Genomic DNA, 17,408 nt, shown 5'->3' with positions numbered 1-17,408 from the left:
AGAAGAGCCAACACTGCGGGGAGCTGAGAACAGACCTTAAGTAAGTGAGGGGGAGGGGGATCTGTCAGCTCCATTAGTTGTTCTCTCCCTAAACATTGGTCTGTTATATCACATGTTGTGTGTTAGCAGCTCTCTGCTTCCAGGACTGTCCCTCCCAGCATCCCCAGCTCCTCCTGACAGCCCTGCGTTCCACCAACACTCTCACCTCTGCTCCTGATAACTATGACTCCAGTGCCCCTCCCAACTCTTGGTACAGTACAGAGCCCCCATCATTGACCTTTCCTTGCCCTGCATATCAGTTCTCTCTGTTTCTATCCAGATATGTTTCCCTTCCTTCTGATCCCTGACACCTGTCAATTCTAACTCCTGGACCCCCCGAAATACAGCTGTAACCTCTGCACCCTCTCCATCACAGGAATGCTCTCTGTATAGTATGGCGGTCACAGGAATGCTCTCTGTATGGTATGGAGGTCACAGGAATGCTCTCTGTATGGTATGGCGGTCACAGGAATGCTCTCTGTATGGTGTGGCGGTCACAGGAATGCTCTCTGTATGGTATGGCGGTCACAGGAATGCTCTCTGTATGGTATGGAGGTCACAGGAATGCTCTCTGTATAGTATGGTGGTCATAGAAATGCTCTCTGTATAGTATGGTGGTCATAGGAATGCTCTCTGTATAGTATGGCGGTCACAGGAATGCTCTCTGTATGGTGTGGCGGTCACAGGAATGCTCTCTGTATGGTATGGCGGTCACAGGAATGCTCTCTGTATGGTATGGAGGTCACAGGAATGCTCTCTGTATAGTATGGTGGTCATAGAAATGCTCTCTGTATAGTATGGTGGTCATAGGAATGCTCTCTGTATAGTATGGTGGTCATAGGAATGCTCTCTGTATAGTATGGTGGTCATAGGAATGCTCTCTGTATAGTATGGTGGTCACAGGATTGCTCTCTGTATGGTATGGCGGTCACAGGAATGCTCTCTGTATGGTATTGAGGTCACAGGAATGCTCTCTGTATGGTATGGAGGTCACAGGAATGCTCTCTGTATGGTATGGCGGTCACAGGAATGCTCTCTGTATAGTATGGAGGTCACAGGAATGCTCTCTGTATAGTATGGCGGTCACAGGAATGCTCTCTGTATAGTATGGCGGTTACAGGAATGCTCTCTGTATAGTATGGAGGTCACAGGAATGCTCTCTTTATGGTATGGAGGTCACAGGAATGCTCTCCGTATAGTATGGCAGTCATAGGAATGCTCTCCACATAGTATGGTGGTCACAGGAATGCTCTCTGTATAGTATGGAGGTCACAGGAATGCTCTCTGTATTGTATGGCGGACACTAGGAGGCTCTTTATATTGTATGTATGTGTGTGTGTGTGTGTATATATATATATATATATATATATATATATATATATATATATAATAATTTCGTGTGATGGTGATAAGGGGGCACAATGTGATAAAGATGGCTCCATGGCACGGTGTGATAAAGGAGAAACTGTGATGGAGGGCACAGTGGGATGAAGTAGCAGTGTGATACAGATGGTACCGTTACAATTATGTTTTAATTTGTTTCAGTGAATTTTATTTAAAAAAACAATTCATTTTTTATACAGCTAGCATGTGATAGCTGCATTTAAAGTACTTTGATTCTATGGAGGCTTATTACATAAAGATCCTTACAAAGCCAGACCGTGAAGAATGGGGTGGGAGGGGTTTCAGTGCGGTTTAAAACTTGTAAAACGCTAGCCACGCCCCCACAGTAGGTTGGCCACGCCCACTCGACTATTGACACTCCCACTTAGTTGGGGGGCGCCGGTGCCCTGTCTCGCCTAGGGCACTAAAATGTCTAGTTACGGCACTGCCGCTTCCTCTTCATGGTCGTCTGCATTCCCAGGATTGGTACCTAGGAAAAAGAGGCAACACAAAAGAGCCCACCCACAAGGCTGACTACCGGGGAAATGTGTACCTCCCATACTAGTGCTACTTATAACAACAACAGAACAAAAGCACCCTGGTCCAAACAAACACACTACATGACCAGATGCCACCCAACTTTTAACTCCTAGCACTAGGTGTAGTGTAATGCCCTAAATCATTCCCACATTTCACAGACATCAATCACAGAATATTGACAACAGGGATACGACTAACTTCTGGACCCTATAAAGGAAAATACTTTCAAAGAAATACACACAATACAGTCATCTGGACTGAGTATACAAATTTGGACAGACCGAGCACCATCTCAGACTATAGTCCTACCGCCTGTGTCAGGCCTAATGCCAATCATGTCCACACAGGCTTAGTGCCTGAATTTGTGCTCAAAGGCTAATCCTGAAAGCTTCTTGGTCACAGACTAATCCTGTATTTAAGATATGCGCCCAAAGAAGAACTACTGTAAACCTAAATCCCCCAGGTCTTATACCCACTAATGCTGCTTGGGCCTAGTGCTCGAAAGATGCCAAGGGCCTTGTGACCAAAGTGCACAGAGAGACAGGGTACAGGTGTGGGTCTGGAAGAGGACTACTCAAGGACCTTACTCTGGCAGCTTCCACTGGCAGCAGGGGAGAACGATGATAGCTCTTTTGCCTTCCCCCTGCTATTTCTTCTAGATGGAGTCTTCTGAAAACTTCTTGCTAGATCCTGCAGCTCTCCAGCTCCGTGCTGTCTGTCGTCGTCTTCTTCTGTTTCTTCCGCTGTCTTCTTTATTGTTCTTGCTGCTCTCTCTTCTTTTTATCTCTGTATTCTTTTTTCTTGATCCCACCTGTTTCTATCTTGACCACAACGCTGACTGTTCTCTGGAGCTCTACGCAGGTCTTTCTCTGCCGGCCTAAACAACTGCTGCATAGTCTATCTCCACTCTCAGATGGATGTTGAGTGGTGAAGTGGCGGCACAAAAACTAAAATGGCCAGAGGTGAGCCCTGATTGGCTAACTGTCCCGGCCACAGATTGGCTGGCAGCAAATAATTCGCTGTCACCGGCACCAGAGGACAATGAAAGAAAACAGGGAACGTACCAGCGCTGGTCGGGTAAGTGTTCTTTTCTTCACCTTCTCCACGAGCTCCAGGGGCACCAGTTCCAATGCAGGGATGAGTAATTGCACAATGCAGGAATCATGCGTAACAATGTTTGTTTGTTTTTTTGCTTTTTTTTTTATCTTCAAAATTTTATTACACAAACAAAATTGACAACAAACAGAAATGAAATAGTGGTAACAAAGAGAACAACCAATGTCACATTTCACAGAGTGCTATTTATAGTAAAACATGTAAACAATAATATAAGGGAACTAAATCAAGCTATAGCAATGTAAGTTAAGGGGAAAAGAGGTGGGGGGAGAGGGGGGGATTGGTGGTCAGTTGTTGCATGCCAGGGAAAGTAGGGACCCCACAGGTGGGAAAGCTTGCATAATGTCAGGTCACAATTTGAGCAGTGACGTGGTTTGACAAGTAATATTGTCTATTTTATCAGTTTATTGTTGCATTTCATTGGTATTCATAAACACTTTTTATTATTTCGCTATCAGAAATGATTTTATGATGACTTTACTTAATAAAGATGTATTAAACAGTATTTAGGATAATTTAGGACAAATTTTGTCCATTTGAGTGCCCCTTAGGATCATTTCTTTTCTTTTCTTTTCTTTTCTACTTGGGTTTCAAATACTAATGATCGGGCGCACCCTTCCCAGAATTGGATAGTTATTATTATTATCCCAGCCGAAGTGGCATATTTATCTGAATAGGAAGTTTGGTGGACTACCTAGTGCGGTCTTTTTTCTTTTTTGTATTAAAGTTATGAACAATGTCTCTGAATGAATACAAGTGCAAGTTTACACAGAATTAAGTAATCACTGCGAAGCCCTACAAGAGAGCAATAGTGTCATATATCGGGGCCTTAGCCCCACTTTCCACATCCGTCGCTGTCATATTTAGGTTAATCGGATCCCTCCTGGATGCCTGCACCATTCCTGTCCATTATATCTCCATTTACTGTTTGTACTGCTGCATGGGCATCTTGGATGCAGTCAGGTGATCGTTCCAGACCAACCAGATTCAGCAGCTGTGATCACATGAACTGTGCAGCCAATAGTTGTGTGGTACACCCTATTTTAACCTGCTGCTGAGATCTGTTCATTGCCAGAACAGCACACTTCTCTTCTGAGTATAGTTCTTGGCTCCAGGTTCCAGTTGTTCACGCACTGTTCCTGATTCCCTGTGTTTTCAAAGTGATCATCTTCTGTCTGTTAGGAACCCCGCAAGCCAGTACAGCAAAACCCGGAGTCTGCTCTAAAGTCTGGTGTTCACTGTTGCCCCTAGTGGTGGGGACAGGCTTGGCTGCAGACAAACAGAGGGTCAAGAGATGTGTACCGGCTAAGGAGAACCCAGGAATAGAGTGTTATGGCGGACAACAGCGTGGGGTCGGTGCCGGCAGCAGACAACGTATCCAGAGAACAAACCAAGGTCAGGGGTCACAGGCACAGGTTCAGGATCCAGGGACAGGCGTAAGATCAGGGTCAGAAGCACAGGTTCAAAGTCCAGGAACAGGCAAGGGTCATACACGGGAAATCAATCTTAGGTTAAACACCAAACACAGGAACAGAGTAGCAGGCAGCAGTACTGAAACAGGACGCTATAACCGGCAGTGAGGCCCAGTCCTCACTGCCCTAAATAGTACAGATGGCCAATCAGGACACAGTCCAGAATGTGTCCTCAGCTGCAGGATAAAATATGCAGAGCCTGCAGCCAATGGGATAGGCAGAGTTCCAGAGGTAACTTAAATTCTTAATCAGCCTTGATTGGCTGATCAAACCCAGCATTGAACAGCTGCCTCTTTCTTGCCCTATGCGCACGCGCCCGGCTGTTTGACAGCTGGCCGGGCGCGGCGCCAGAAGCTCCCCAGCGTCCCGGTTGTTGCCCAGGCAACCGGGACGAAGAAGCAGGAAGTGATGTCCCGGTCATCATAGTGACGGCCAGGACGCCCGGAAGAGGATTCAGAGAGTCGCTGCGGTGCCCGCGGCCGCCACGACTACTAACATCCTCCATTACCAACTATATATCACTTTGCAAGTATCCTGCATTCTGAAGTGCATATCTTCTTCCAAGCATTCTGCATTACCCGGAGTTCATTATCCATCAAGTACTTTGCACCTCCAAGCTGCTCATCTTCCTCTAATATTCTGCATTCAGCAAGAGTGCTCACCTCAGTAAGAACTTTGCACCATCCAGTATCTATTCTGCAGTACCAGTGGCTTTACCGGTATCACCTGTACTGTTGCTACAGCTGGTTCTGCGTCTCTAGGGCATATTTCCAGTTCCGTGTATCTGTCTGTGGTTCCAGGTCTGTGGCTGCCACACAGTCCTGAGTTCGCCATTCCATGTCACAGTTCTGAGTTCCTAGTCCCTGTCTCCAGTTCCAGTTCACTCTGCTCTGAGTTTCTGTGTGTTTCCTCTCTGAGTTCCTATTAGTGGGTTCCAGTCCCATGTGCCTGGCTAAAGGAGCTGGGATTGAGTTCCCAAGAACAGTTCCAGTCAGTTATTTCACCAGATTCCAGTTCAGTGCTCAGGTACAGACTCCGGTCCTAGGACTCCAATACTGCTTGTGCTACTCTACTCTGAGGACCCTAGATGAGCAGAGAGATCATCAAGGCCTCTAGGTTCTGTTTCAGTCCTGCTCCAGCTAGACCCAGGGGTCCCAATTCAGATCAAGAAATACAGATGAACGTGACAAATAGATAGTTACTGCAGTCCATGACTGGGGATTCTGAGATACGCTATTTATGAATAGCAAATATATGCAGACCAGTAAACAGGAACCAGGAGATAAATATAAGCAGAGTCAAGAAACAGCAGACTTGTATGATGCAATAAAGGTATCAGGAGACAAATGAATGTATAGCCAGGAAAAACAGATACAAGGTCAGGAACAAATACAACACAGGTACATGCACCATGAAGCTAACACTATCTCTAACACTATCAATGACAAATGTATGTATGCAGGAAGGTCTTAGATAGTGTGGCTCACTAATCAGCTATTCAGAGGAAGGCAAACATGCACTGCAGGTCAAGACTAGTTAAAAAGAAGGATACAGCAAATAGTTCTTCAGAGGGAGACATACCTGCACAGCAGCAAACCTTAATTAAAAGCAAAGATGCAAGGAGTAACTAGCTGATCCCTTACAATGAGGTACCACGGTTACTTCCATGAGAGAACCAAGTGGCTGGGATAGATTTCAGAGACACAACACAACTGGCTAAGCCACTTAGTCCAGAGAGGACAGGTAGTGAGGGACAAAGCTAAAGGTAGGATTAAGGGGCAAACTCTTCTGCAAGGATTGGTAGGAGTGAGGGTATTATGAATTCTACCTACAGGTGTGGTCTCTTAGTCCTAATTTACCTATTCTTTAGCAAAATGCTGATTGCAGTAAGTGAAAAAGGATGTGCAGTTTTCTGTATTGGTGGTGTGCTACCACCTGTCATCTATACTGATATTGCAGCAGATCCTCAAATGTTGCAGTTATCAGTGTATTGCCACCTTTTGTCTGTACCTGGTATTGAGGTGGATTGCCCACTGAGAACATTGGCTCGTCTTGTCTCCTGTGGTTTGCAAACCTTTTTTTGGTTAGCTACCACCATCTTCAGCTGTTTCTGCTGTCTCTTCCACACTCCCTGGAGATCCTACACATGCTTGTCTGCAGTAGGAACCCCAGGTGTAGCTTGGGAAGATGGAGTGACCACTGAGTGAAAACCATGGTTAAATTATAAAGGGGATACCCCCTGATATCTGCAGGGGGTATCCCCAGCTATCTGCTACTTGCGACGGCTCACAAAAACACTTCCATCCGAGATGGAAGCCCGGGATGCTTCTTCCACATCCATAGGAAGTCCCATGACAGCAATTCCAGTCTCTATACCCCTTTGTTATCTGGCACTCAAGACAAATCCCTGCTACTCTGAGCTAAAATCCTGGGGGCATCCAAGCACCTATGAATATATGGACTATGCTGTAAATGCAGCTTGCTATAGGTGAAAATCTCTTGCACACTCTTTGATTCATCTGGTGTCCAGAAGGAGCCCTTTACACACCCATGGAGTCCTTTACCAGGTTGTTTCATGAGAAGTCTGACCAAGCAAGCAATTTTGACCAGTCATCCTGGGCATTAGAGACAAAGCTCCATAGAAACTGCTCAAGGGATTGGTTATAATGCTTTGTCTGGCTGTTTGATTAAGTTTGGTACCTTGACAAGAAATGGAGAAAAATTTCCAGCCCCTAGCAGAAGGCCCTTCAAAACTTAGCCACCAACTCGACCCCTTGGTTGGAGAGGTTCTCCAAGGAATTCTGTGCCGGTGGAGGACCGCTTTGGTGAAGCCCTGGCGGGTGAAGTGTGACCTCAGGTTTTACAAGTCTGTGAAGTGGACTTGCTTGGAGAAGAGGTGCACTATCACCAGTATGGTGGTTTTGCCACTCAAATTTCCACTAACAGTCCAGGTTATGAGCTTTTATTTATTTATTTTTAAACATTATTTATTTAAACATTTTTATTTTCATTAGCAAGATATGTGATGATGAATTTCATCAACAAGCATCTTGAGGCAGGGATAGAGCACCAGCAGCATACGCCTCTGACAGGCAAATCTGTGGTTTTCTCAATCTTCAAATATACATCTAGTAAGTGAACATGCCTTTTCTATATTTGGCCTCTGTAGAAATGCCCCTTCTCTCCCCTATTCACATGTAAGGAGGCGTAAGTCAGGGACACGCAAATAGCTTAATATGAAGGCAAGGGCTCGCTTTTCTTTTATTCGCATGCATAAAACAAGAAGGAATATTTTACGCTTAAAAACTGCCCTTGTGTTCAATTCTAAATAATTTTTAGCATGTAACAAATCCATCCAGCTCATTCCATCAGATGATGCAACAATTTGTGTCACACAGCAAACACCACCATCTTAGCCCACAGATTTAGACTTTTTCCTTTAAAATAGATCAAATCACTAATAAATAGGTGCATAATGTCACAAAACAATTGGCGGCGGGCTCTAATTTTTGCACTTTTGTAACTAACTTCAATTGTATTAATATGCTTAAATAAATCCCAATGACAGCATAATTTTATTGCCACCTGCTGTCTAGAACATTAACTTTTAGCAGTCCAATTTTAAGAAACAATGAATAGGTCTACTATTTATTATTAACCTTTCTTTATATAAAGCCAAAATATTTGCAGCGCTGTCTAAATTCTCCATCAAACACACATTCCAACATTAACTTACTTGTATGTTTTTTGATTGTGGGAGGAAGCACTGTGATGCAGCAATGCATATGTTGTGCAATATGCAAAAATATCACTACTTCAGGATCTAGAGAGAAACGAATCTGCAGCAAAATTTGGTGTAAATCTTGCTGTTAACTAGGTACTGTCTTAGAATTATAAAGTTCCAGCAATGTGCTGTTTGAATTCTGCTTTTGCCATGGCCATTCCACACTGTATTTGTAAATTTGCATTTCATGGAAGTCATAGTCTATAATAGGAGGTGGGAAAACAATGATTAATTCACTGTGCTTTGTGGTGAGATTTGAATTATGCGGTGGAACAAAAATGATTGGGAGAATTCTTTGCGGAACACTTTAACGGAATTCTGCTTGAAAAACACTTCAGTCGTCACTGATTACACTTATACAATTGGTTTTGGTCCTGCCTGCTCAAGCACCATGGACAGGAGAGGCCCGTCAAATTTTACCCCGGGGGGGGGGGGTTGCAAGACTCCCCCGGTCCCCCATCCCTGGCTGCACCTAACCATGGAGCTGCATTAAATCAATTTTCTCATTTATTAGTAGAAAGTGCTGCTCTAGTCTGATGCGTGATTTATAAAACGTCTGTTTGGTATTTCTTTGTTTATATAACAAATGTATGCTACTCATATTTGAATAATATTGTATGGCAGTGTAAGGTAGGTAAAATGAATAGTAGGATCTAGCTTATGAAAAGTATAGTAATGGCATTCAGTTTAAGACAGCTAGGGACACATCCTCTATGCAGTACTGTATGATAGGAGACAGGGACAGAAATGTTTCAGCAGAAAAGGGACAGAAAAGTTATAAGCTAAACTCTTTTCTTATCCTTACTGGATAAGGACTGCTTTTTTGACCATAATTGCCTACTCTCCCAAAATGTCCGGGAGACTCCTAAATTAATGGAAGACCTCTCAGGCTCAAAGGAAACCAGACAATCATCCCACACTATGCATATTTCACCTTCAAGCCATTGCCACCTCAGTGAACACCAAGTAGTGGCGCACGCAGGGGGGGTTTCTGAGTCTCCAGAAACCCCCCCCTGAGCTAATTAAATGGCCACTATAGTGGCACTGTCCTATACAGCAGCCGCGGCGCTGTCAAAGCGTCCGCGGCGGTGTTGTAGTATATACAGCACTGCCCCGGACGCTTCTTTGACAGCGCCGCGGCTGCTGTATAGGACAGCGCTGCCTAAACGGAGCTGCTGCGCATGCCCAGGCGCAGGCGCATGCGCAGCAGCTCTCGCGCGGGTTGGTTTTTTTTGCGTCGGGGGGGAAACCCCCGCCCCCCCCGACAATCCTCCGTGCGCCCCTGCTAAGTAATGTGAGGATGCAATTAATGTCAATGTGCACATTATCCTTGTTCAGTTGATGGCATATATGGCTTCATCATATTCACATCTTCTTTTAATAAGTTTTATTATGTATTCCCCAGAGAGCAGGTAATAAAAAGTTGTCAACTGTGTTACTTATTATTGTATTCTATGTTTTTCGTTTAGCTGGGAGCTGAATCCTAAGTATTGTGAAACAGTAAAAGTGACACCACCCTACAGTGAGGGAACGCGACTCTTGGACCTAATAGATCTTTCTATATTGGACTTTTTCATGGGTATGGTAATAAAGGCAAAACAAAAATCATTAAAGGAGACATCTGTATTACTGACAACATTGTGCATCTCCCTACTAATAGTATTTATGTCTGCCTTAATCTACTGTTCTGTTTAACTAACAAACGACTTTTAGGAATTTTATGGTGAATATCAAACTATCCATGTAAACCATACATTTTCTACTTTTTATAACCTTTATAAACCACTGATAATTTTGTAGTTGGAATATGGCATGTAAAGGTCTATGCCACTTCCGGACAACCCTATTGTAATTTATTCTGCTCCATAAGCTTCCCCAGGACCATATTTTATGCTGAATCAGAGAGTTGGCTTGCTGCTATTTGTGCTTGATTTCCCTGCAGCAAAGGATACACTGCACGTCGTCTATAGCGCTTTAGTAGAGCTATATGGACAAGCTTTGTTGAGCTGATAGAATGAGTTCTCTAGTACTTAAAGGTGGAGTGGGAGCCGGCACTACCACAAAACAAACCTAGATGGCTGCCTAGGGTGTCAGGCTTTAAGGAGCACCTAAAACACTGAAGGAGTGGCATAATGTCATTACCCCGTGCTGCCTCAGCACTGCGCACTAGCCACTGACATGGAAAAGCAGCAGCCAACAGCTTATTACCTGTAAAGCTTCCGGGTGCTGCTCCTCCTTGTTGGCATTGGGCAAGGACTGTGGTGCTGAGCTACAATGTCACAGTCCAGTGCCAACCTCCCAGTCTGAGGATTTGGGTTGGGGTACCTGAGAAGGTGGAGATTACTTGCCTAGTGTGCCCTGGGCACCTACACTAGCCATAAGTACAATACCTGTGACAGGATGCACCGCCTATGCCACCCTGTCTTTTGTTGCTGGGAACCGGCTGGTTTTACTTTGCCACTTTTCCCTTTCGTTATTCCAAATGCGCCCTCTAACCGCAGCAGGAGGGGCCTACAAATGCTGCCACCACTACTGGACTCCTTACCGGCATCCAGAATCAGGTTCCTTCTGGGTAACTGTCTCTGCTAGGGTACCCCCTTGCTGGTACACCTGGGCTGGTACCCCTGAGTATGGATCAGGGTTGCTGTGGATGTATCTTCCCTGGCCTATCAAACTGGACAGAGCTGCTGGGTAGCGGGCAGAGCAGTGGTGCTGGAAAGCTGGGTCCAAACCTCAGACAGCCGGAAACGGATTTGATTTTGGGTCTAATCTGTGGGTCACAGGATTTTCAGCATGGAGAAGTTCTCAAGCAGGTCTTTGAAGCAAGTGATGTATATTTGCACACTGGTTGAAGGTACCAGTGATCAGGTCAGGTGGAACAAGAATGATACATTCAGTACAATCCAGTGCTGTTTTATACAGTTTTGGACACAGCCTCACAGGGTAAGCTAGACCACTGAAGTCTGAGTTATTTTTTGTATAAGGATGCAATATGTTTACCCAAGCATGGATTTAAATGCAATTTATACTTAACACAATTTACACTTTTCTGCGATATCCTGAATCCCATTGATCCGAGATTTCCTTTCACCTTAATCAGGATACAGGCAACGGCTCCCTGCCGTGCATTCAAGTGTTGGTCACTCACATTGAATAGACTTATTTAGCATTTCCTGCTATACGCAAAACAGACTCCCTCCTCACATATGCCTAATTGGAGATTTCCTCTAGGAAAGTTACAAAAACCCCAAACAAGACATTCCCTCTACCAAAATACACAAAAGACTTTCTCAACAAATGCTTATTGCATCAGAAATTAATACCTCAGAAATGGATGCTATTCCTCTACAAAGTGCCACACGATATAGTAAAATCAGTACATTGCAATGATAAAAATAAGCACCCTTTGCTATTTCCTTTAAATAAATTTATACCATGAATTATTTATAAGTGATCCAGTCACAATAACGAATACTCCTTTGAGGTATACTAAAATAGTATCTGTAGATTCCATTCATAATGGGCCTGATTCATTAAGGATCTTAACTTGAGCAACTTCTTATTTAAGACTCCTGGACCATGTTACAATGCAAGGGGTGCAAATTAGTATTCTGTTTTGCACATAAGTTAAATACTGACTGTTTTTTCATGTAGCACGCAAATATCAACTTTAAATTTCAGTGTACAAATAAGCTATCAAGTATTTGAGTAAAGCTGCATTATATATATAATAACCTAATATTAAATATGGCACCACTCTGTTCCTGGGACTCTGTATACATGAATACATAGAGACCTTAGTATCCTTTATTAAAGTTAATCTGTCACAAGTTTCTACACTGACTTTTCATCTGCTTATTACATAGTGCCTTGTACTCAGGTTTCCAGTCTATCAGCTGCAATATTCAGGGGCGGATTGGGAACTTAAAGAGGCTCTGGAAATAAAATCTGAAAGTGGCTTTGTGTGGGCGGGGCCAAATAAATGGTAGGTAGGGCCCAGTATGTGTGTATACCCACTGTGTCTGTCCCTGTATGTGTGTGCGCTCACTGTGTCTGTGTGCCCACTGTATGTACCAGAGTATGTGTGTCCTGTTCTTGTTGCTTCCCTACCTGTGGCTGCTGGTGTCTTTAGCTCAGTTACTGCTTATCTGGATCCTAGAATGTTGAAAGTCCTATCTGGAAAAAAAATGGGTACATGAGATTAAGAAAACTCCGAGCCCTGGCGTTAAATCAATAGCACACTCATTTCATAATTAGGCCTCCCTCCACCCCTATTAAAATAATAGTATTCACATTTGATAAGTAGAGATTTTCCCTCCAACCAACCCCAACATTAAATGAATAGTATTCCCATTTAATAAATTAACCTATTTCCCTACCTCCAAACAGGCCCAGCAATAAATAGCATTTAAGTTTAATTAATGTAACCCTTTCCCAAACCCATCCCTGCCATTAATGGCACCAAACCAGCATTAAATTAAAAGTCCTGCCTCCTCATCTTAAATTAATAGGCTCCAGTATTAAACTAAATTGCCCCACCATCACCCATTGTCACGGTTCTTACGAAGAGACTCGGCGGATGAACCGTAGTAAGAGTGGTAATTATAATAAGTAAAGGCAAAGAAGATGATGCAGTTTGGTGTAACTCTGCAGACCACTATGTGGTGTTAAGTTCAGTAGAATGAGCGTCAGCTCTGTAGACAAACGTAGGGACAATGTCCGTAGATGAGCGTCAGCTCTGCAGGCCACTATGTGGAGGAGAGTCCAGTAGAATGAGCGTTAGCTCTGCAGACCACTATGTGGTAAAAGGTTTAGTAGAATGAGCGTTAGCTCTGTAGACAAACGTAGGGACGATGTCCGGAGATGAGCGTCAGCTCTGCAGACCACTATGTGGCTGAGAGTCCAGTAGAATGAGCTGTTAGCTCTGCAGACCACTATGTGGTTAAAAGTTCAGTAGAATGAGCGTTAGCTCTGCAGACCACTATGTGGTGTTAAGTTCAGTAGAATGAGCGTTAGCTCTGTAGACAAATGTAGGGACGATGTCCTGAGATGAGTGTCAGCTCTGCAGACCACTATGTGGCGGAGAGTCCAGTAGAATGAGCTGTTAGCTCTGCAGACCACTATGTGGTAAAAAGTTCAGTAGAATGAGCGTTAGCTCTGCAGACCACTATGTGGTAAAAGGTTCAGTAGAATGAGCGTCAGCTCTGTAGACAAACATATTATTATTATTATTATTAATATTTATTTATAAGGCGCTACAAGGCATCCGCAGCGCCGTACAGAGACAAACAAAATCACAATACAATGGGAGACAGCACAGTACAGTAAACACAGCAACTCAGTACGCTCAATGCACAGCTAGAGAGGGCGGGGAAAGGGGAGGGAGGATCCGAAAACGACGGGGCCCAAGAAGGGGGGCGCGGAAGACAGGGAGACCCCCAGGGGGGAGGAGGGAGCGAAAGTGGACGTGGGGTGGAGGACCTTTGAGGAGGAGGGCTAAGTAGCTGGAGAGCAGAGTTAGAAGTGGTGGAAACAGGAGGAGAGATGGCCCTGCTCAGAGGAGCGTACAATCTAAGGGGAGGGGTGGACAGACAGAGAGACGCAGGGGAGAGAGGGAGAGTAGGGGGACAGAGGCAGAAGATAAGGTAGGAAGTTAAGTGGGAGACAGAAAGGCTTTAAGAAAAAGGTGGGTTTTTAGGGCCCGTTTGAAGCTGGACAGATTAGGGGAAGTTCTGATGGAGGGAGGGAGCTTGTTCCAGTGGAGGGGGGCAGCGCGGGCGAAGTCTTGGATACGCGCGTGGGAGGAGGTTATAAGGGGGGAAGAGAGGCGACGGTCAGAGGCAGAACGGAGAGGGCGGGATGGAGCATGAATAGAGAGGAGGGTGGAAATGTAGGGCGCAGTGGAGTTGGCGAGGGCCTTGTAGGTGAGTGTGAGGAGCTTAAAGAGGATTCTGAAGGGGAATGGGAGCCAGTGAAGGGCTAGGTAGAGGGGGGAGACAAAAGAGGAGCAGCGAGAGAGGAAAATAAGCCTAGCTGCAGCGTTAAGGACGGATCGAAGGGGATCGAGATGAGAGTGGGGGAGGCCAGTGAGGAGGAGGTTGCAGTAGTCCAGGCGGGAGATGATCAGAGAGTGGATAAGGCATTTGGTGGCATCTTGGGAGAGGAAGGGCCGGATGCGAGCGATGTTGCGCAGCTGGAAGCGGCAGGATTTAGCAAGAGAGAGGATGTGGGGGCCAAAGGAGAGAGAGGAGTCGAGGATGACACCAAGGCAGCGAAGTTGGGGGACAGGCGAGATAGAGGTATTGTCGACAGTGATGGAGAGGTCAGAAGTGGATGGGGTATGAGAGGGAGGAAAAACTATGAGCTCAGTTTTGGCAAGGTTAAGTTTGAGGAATCGAGAGGACATCCAGGAGGAGATGGCAGAGAGGCAGGCGGACACCCTAGAGAGGAGGGAGGGAGAGAGATCAGGAGAGGAGAGGTATAGTTGAGTGTCGTCAGCGTAAAGGTGGTAGCTGAAGCCGAAGGAGCTGATGAGTTCACCCAGGGAGGAGGTGTATAGAGAGAAGAGTAAGGGTCCCAGAACAGAGCCCTGAGGGACCCCAACTGGAAGGGTGGATGGGGGGGAGAGAGACCCAGAGGTGGTGACAGAGAAGGAACGGTGAGTAAGGTAAGAGGTGAACCAGGACAGGACTGGGCCGGAGAGGCCGAAAGACTGGAGGGTGTGAAGGAGGAGGGGGTGGTCAACGGTGTCAAAGGCTGCAGAGAGGTCAAGGAGGATGAGAAGGGAGAAGTGGCCCCTGGCTTTTGCAGAGAGGAGGTCATTGGTGACTTTAGCCAGGGCAGTTTCAGTGGAGTGGAGGGGGCGGAAACCAGACTGGAGAGGATCAAGGAGGGAGTAATATAACATAACATAGGGACGATGTCCGGAGATGAGCGTCAGCTCTGCAGACCACTATGTGGCGGAGAGTCCAGTAGAATGAGCGTCAGCTCTGTAGTCAAATGTAGAGACGATGTCCAGAGATAAGCGTCAGCTCTGCAGACTAGGATGGAAGAGAATAGTTGGAAGCTAACAGGAAGCCACTTCTATCACCAGGAGGTGACTCAAAGAACAGGCACTGTAGGTAAGGAGTAAGTGCCTTTTAAACTAAGCGCCATTAGAATCCACCAATGAGAGGAGAGTAGAAGTTTTAAAGAAGCTGTCAGGTCTGCGCATGCGCAGACCCGAATCCAAGATGGCGGCGCCCAAGACGGAGCGCCGGAGCCAGGTAAGTCTGCCGGGTGTCGGGTGTGCTGCCCGCACACCCAGCGTGTGATACCCATTAGTCACTCTGGCCCTGTCCTCACTCCCTTTCATTGATATAAGCCCCGCTGTACTCACCCCCATTTCGTTGCCATAAGCCCCCTATTCCTTCACCCCTATTTCATTGACATAAGCCCCCCTGTCCTCACGCCCATTTCATCGCCATAAGCCCCCCTGCCCTCAACCCCATTACAGTGACATAAGCCCCCTGCCCTCACTCCCATTACAGTGACATAAGCCCCCCTTCCCACACACACTATACTGACATAAGTCCCCCTGCCCACACACACTATACTGACATAAGCCCCACTACTTACACACACATTACATTGCCATAACACACACACTACATTGACATAAGGTCCCCTGTCCTCATCACCATTACAGTGACATAACACTGACACACGCTACATTGACATAACACACACACACACTTACACTTACCTTATTCCGCCGCGCTTCCTGCACTGTACACATGGGACGGCACCTGTCATGTGGTGCGCGTCCCATGTGATCTTTGTTTATTATTGGATAGGATGAGGATGAGGCCGAGGCCACGCATGGGGGGACGGGGTTTAAGATAAGTTCTGCGGCCATAAGAAGCAAGGACCAGCCACAACGATGCTCCCCCACTGGCACCCCTCCTCCCACAATCCGTCCCCATGTTAGGCTGGTCCTGATTGTCGACCTGCACCCAAAGATAAAAAAACAAAAACAAGGCAAAAACCCACATCAAGCTGCCTATGGTCGGCCTCATTAGGCCCCTAGCCTACCAGGAAAATTCCAGGTAAGGCCTATGACCAATCCACCCCAGGCAATATTACATGTTCTCTCCTGGCAAATGGTGCTATGGAGAACTCTGTTTTCGTTTTGCTTATTGCACAATGCTCTATGAAATAAGCAAATAAAAAGTTCTAATTGTTTCCATTTCTTTGTCAATTGCCATGGCCTTTGCAGAGAATGCTATTCCTCCCTTAAAAGTACTTTCGATTCACACTATGTGGCTTCAAAATATTTATTGATAAATTATTTACCAGAAAGGTATACAGTGAGATACTTCTCATTTTCATATCCTGGAAACACCACATACCATTGTGGCCTGTTTATAGGTAATAGGTATTAAGCATTACACATATATACTTGTAGTGCCAAAATCTTAGACATATTTTATTACATTGGTTTATTTGCACATATCAAACTACTTGACATATAAATTGCACCTCAATGGAGTGAAAGGCAACTCATTCATATTTGTTTTTGACCAATTACCATCTCCAGGGTCTAGTTCAAACCTGACAGCTTTGCAAAGTGAAAGGCTGCACTAGAGAATCGTGCATACACATTATATATCTATATCTATATATATATTTATATTTATTATCTCTGCAATGCCATATTGCCTTACTAATCCATGTGTCCAGTAAAACAAGAACAACAGAACAAAAAATGTGCATTTTCAGCAGTCAGATTGACACATTAAAGATTCGTAAATCCTGTGCATTTCAGGTCCACAGTGCTTTTATAGGAACTTCGCTAACATGTCAGGTCTCACTTGATGGAATATTTACTAACTTTACCTGACCTGGACTATAGACAGCATTATCAGCATCTGTTAAAAACAGCTAACGCCTACGTTTTTTTTAAAGCACAGATCTAGTTTTACAATGTAGGGACATTTTTACAGATAATGCAAAAGTTTAAACTGAGACTTGTGCACAATTCACAAAAATATGGTATTATCCCTGTAATGCTTTGTATGAAGTATATGTTATAC

At 45.1% G+C, this 17,408-nt stretch overlaps 1 protein-coding gene across 1 annotated transcript in view; it reads left to right on the top strand.

The window, feature by feature from the left end:
* Positions 1-17,408, top strand: part of LOC142099418 (extracellular serine/threonine protein kinase FAM20C-like) — a 105,980-nt gene that overhangs the window by 68,165 nt on the left and 20,407 nt on the right. The window contains exon 7 of the mRNA XM_075182838.1: positions 9,804-9,913. Coding sequence (XP_075038939.1) covers positions 9,804-9,913 — 110 coding nt within the window. The remainder of the gene's footprint in view (positions 1-9,803; positions 9,914-17,408) is intronic.

This window comes from Mixophyes fleayi, chromosome 8, assembly GCF_038048845.1.
Source record: "Mixophyes fleayi isolate aMixFle1 chromosome 8, aMixFle1.hap1, whole genome shotgun sequence".
Taxonomy (NCBI): domain Eukaryota; kingdom Metazoa; phylum Chordata; class Amphibia; order Anura; family Limnodynastidae; genus Mixophyes; species Mixophyes fleayi.
This window is presented reverse-complemented; position numbering and strand designations above follow the sequence as displayed.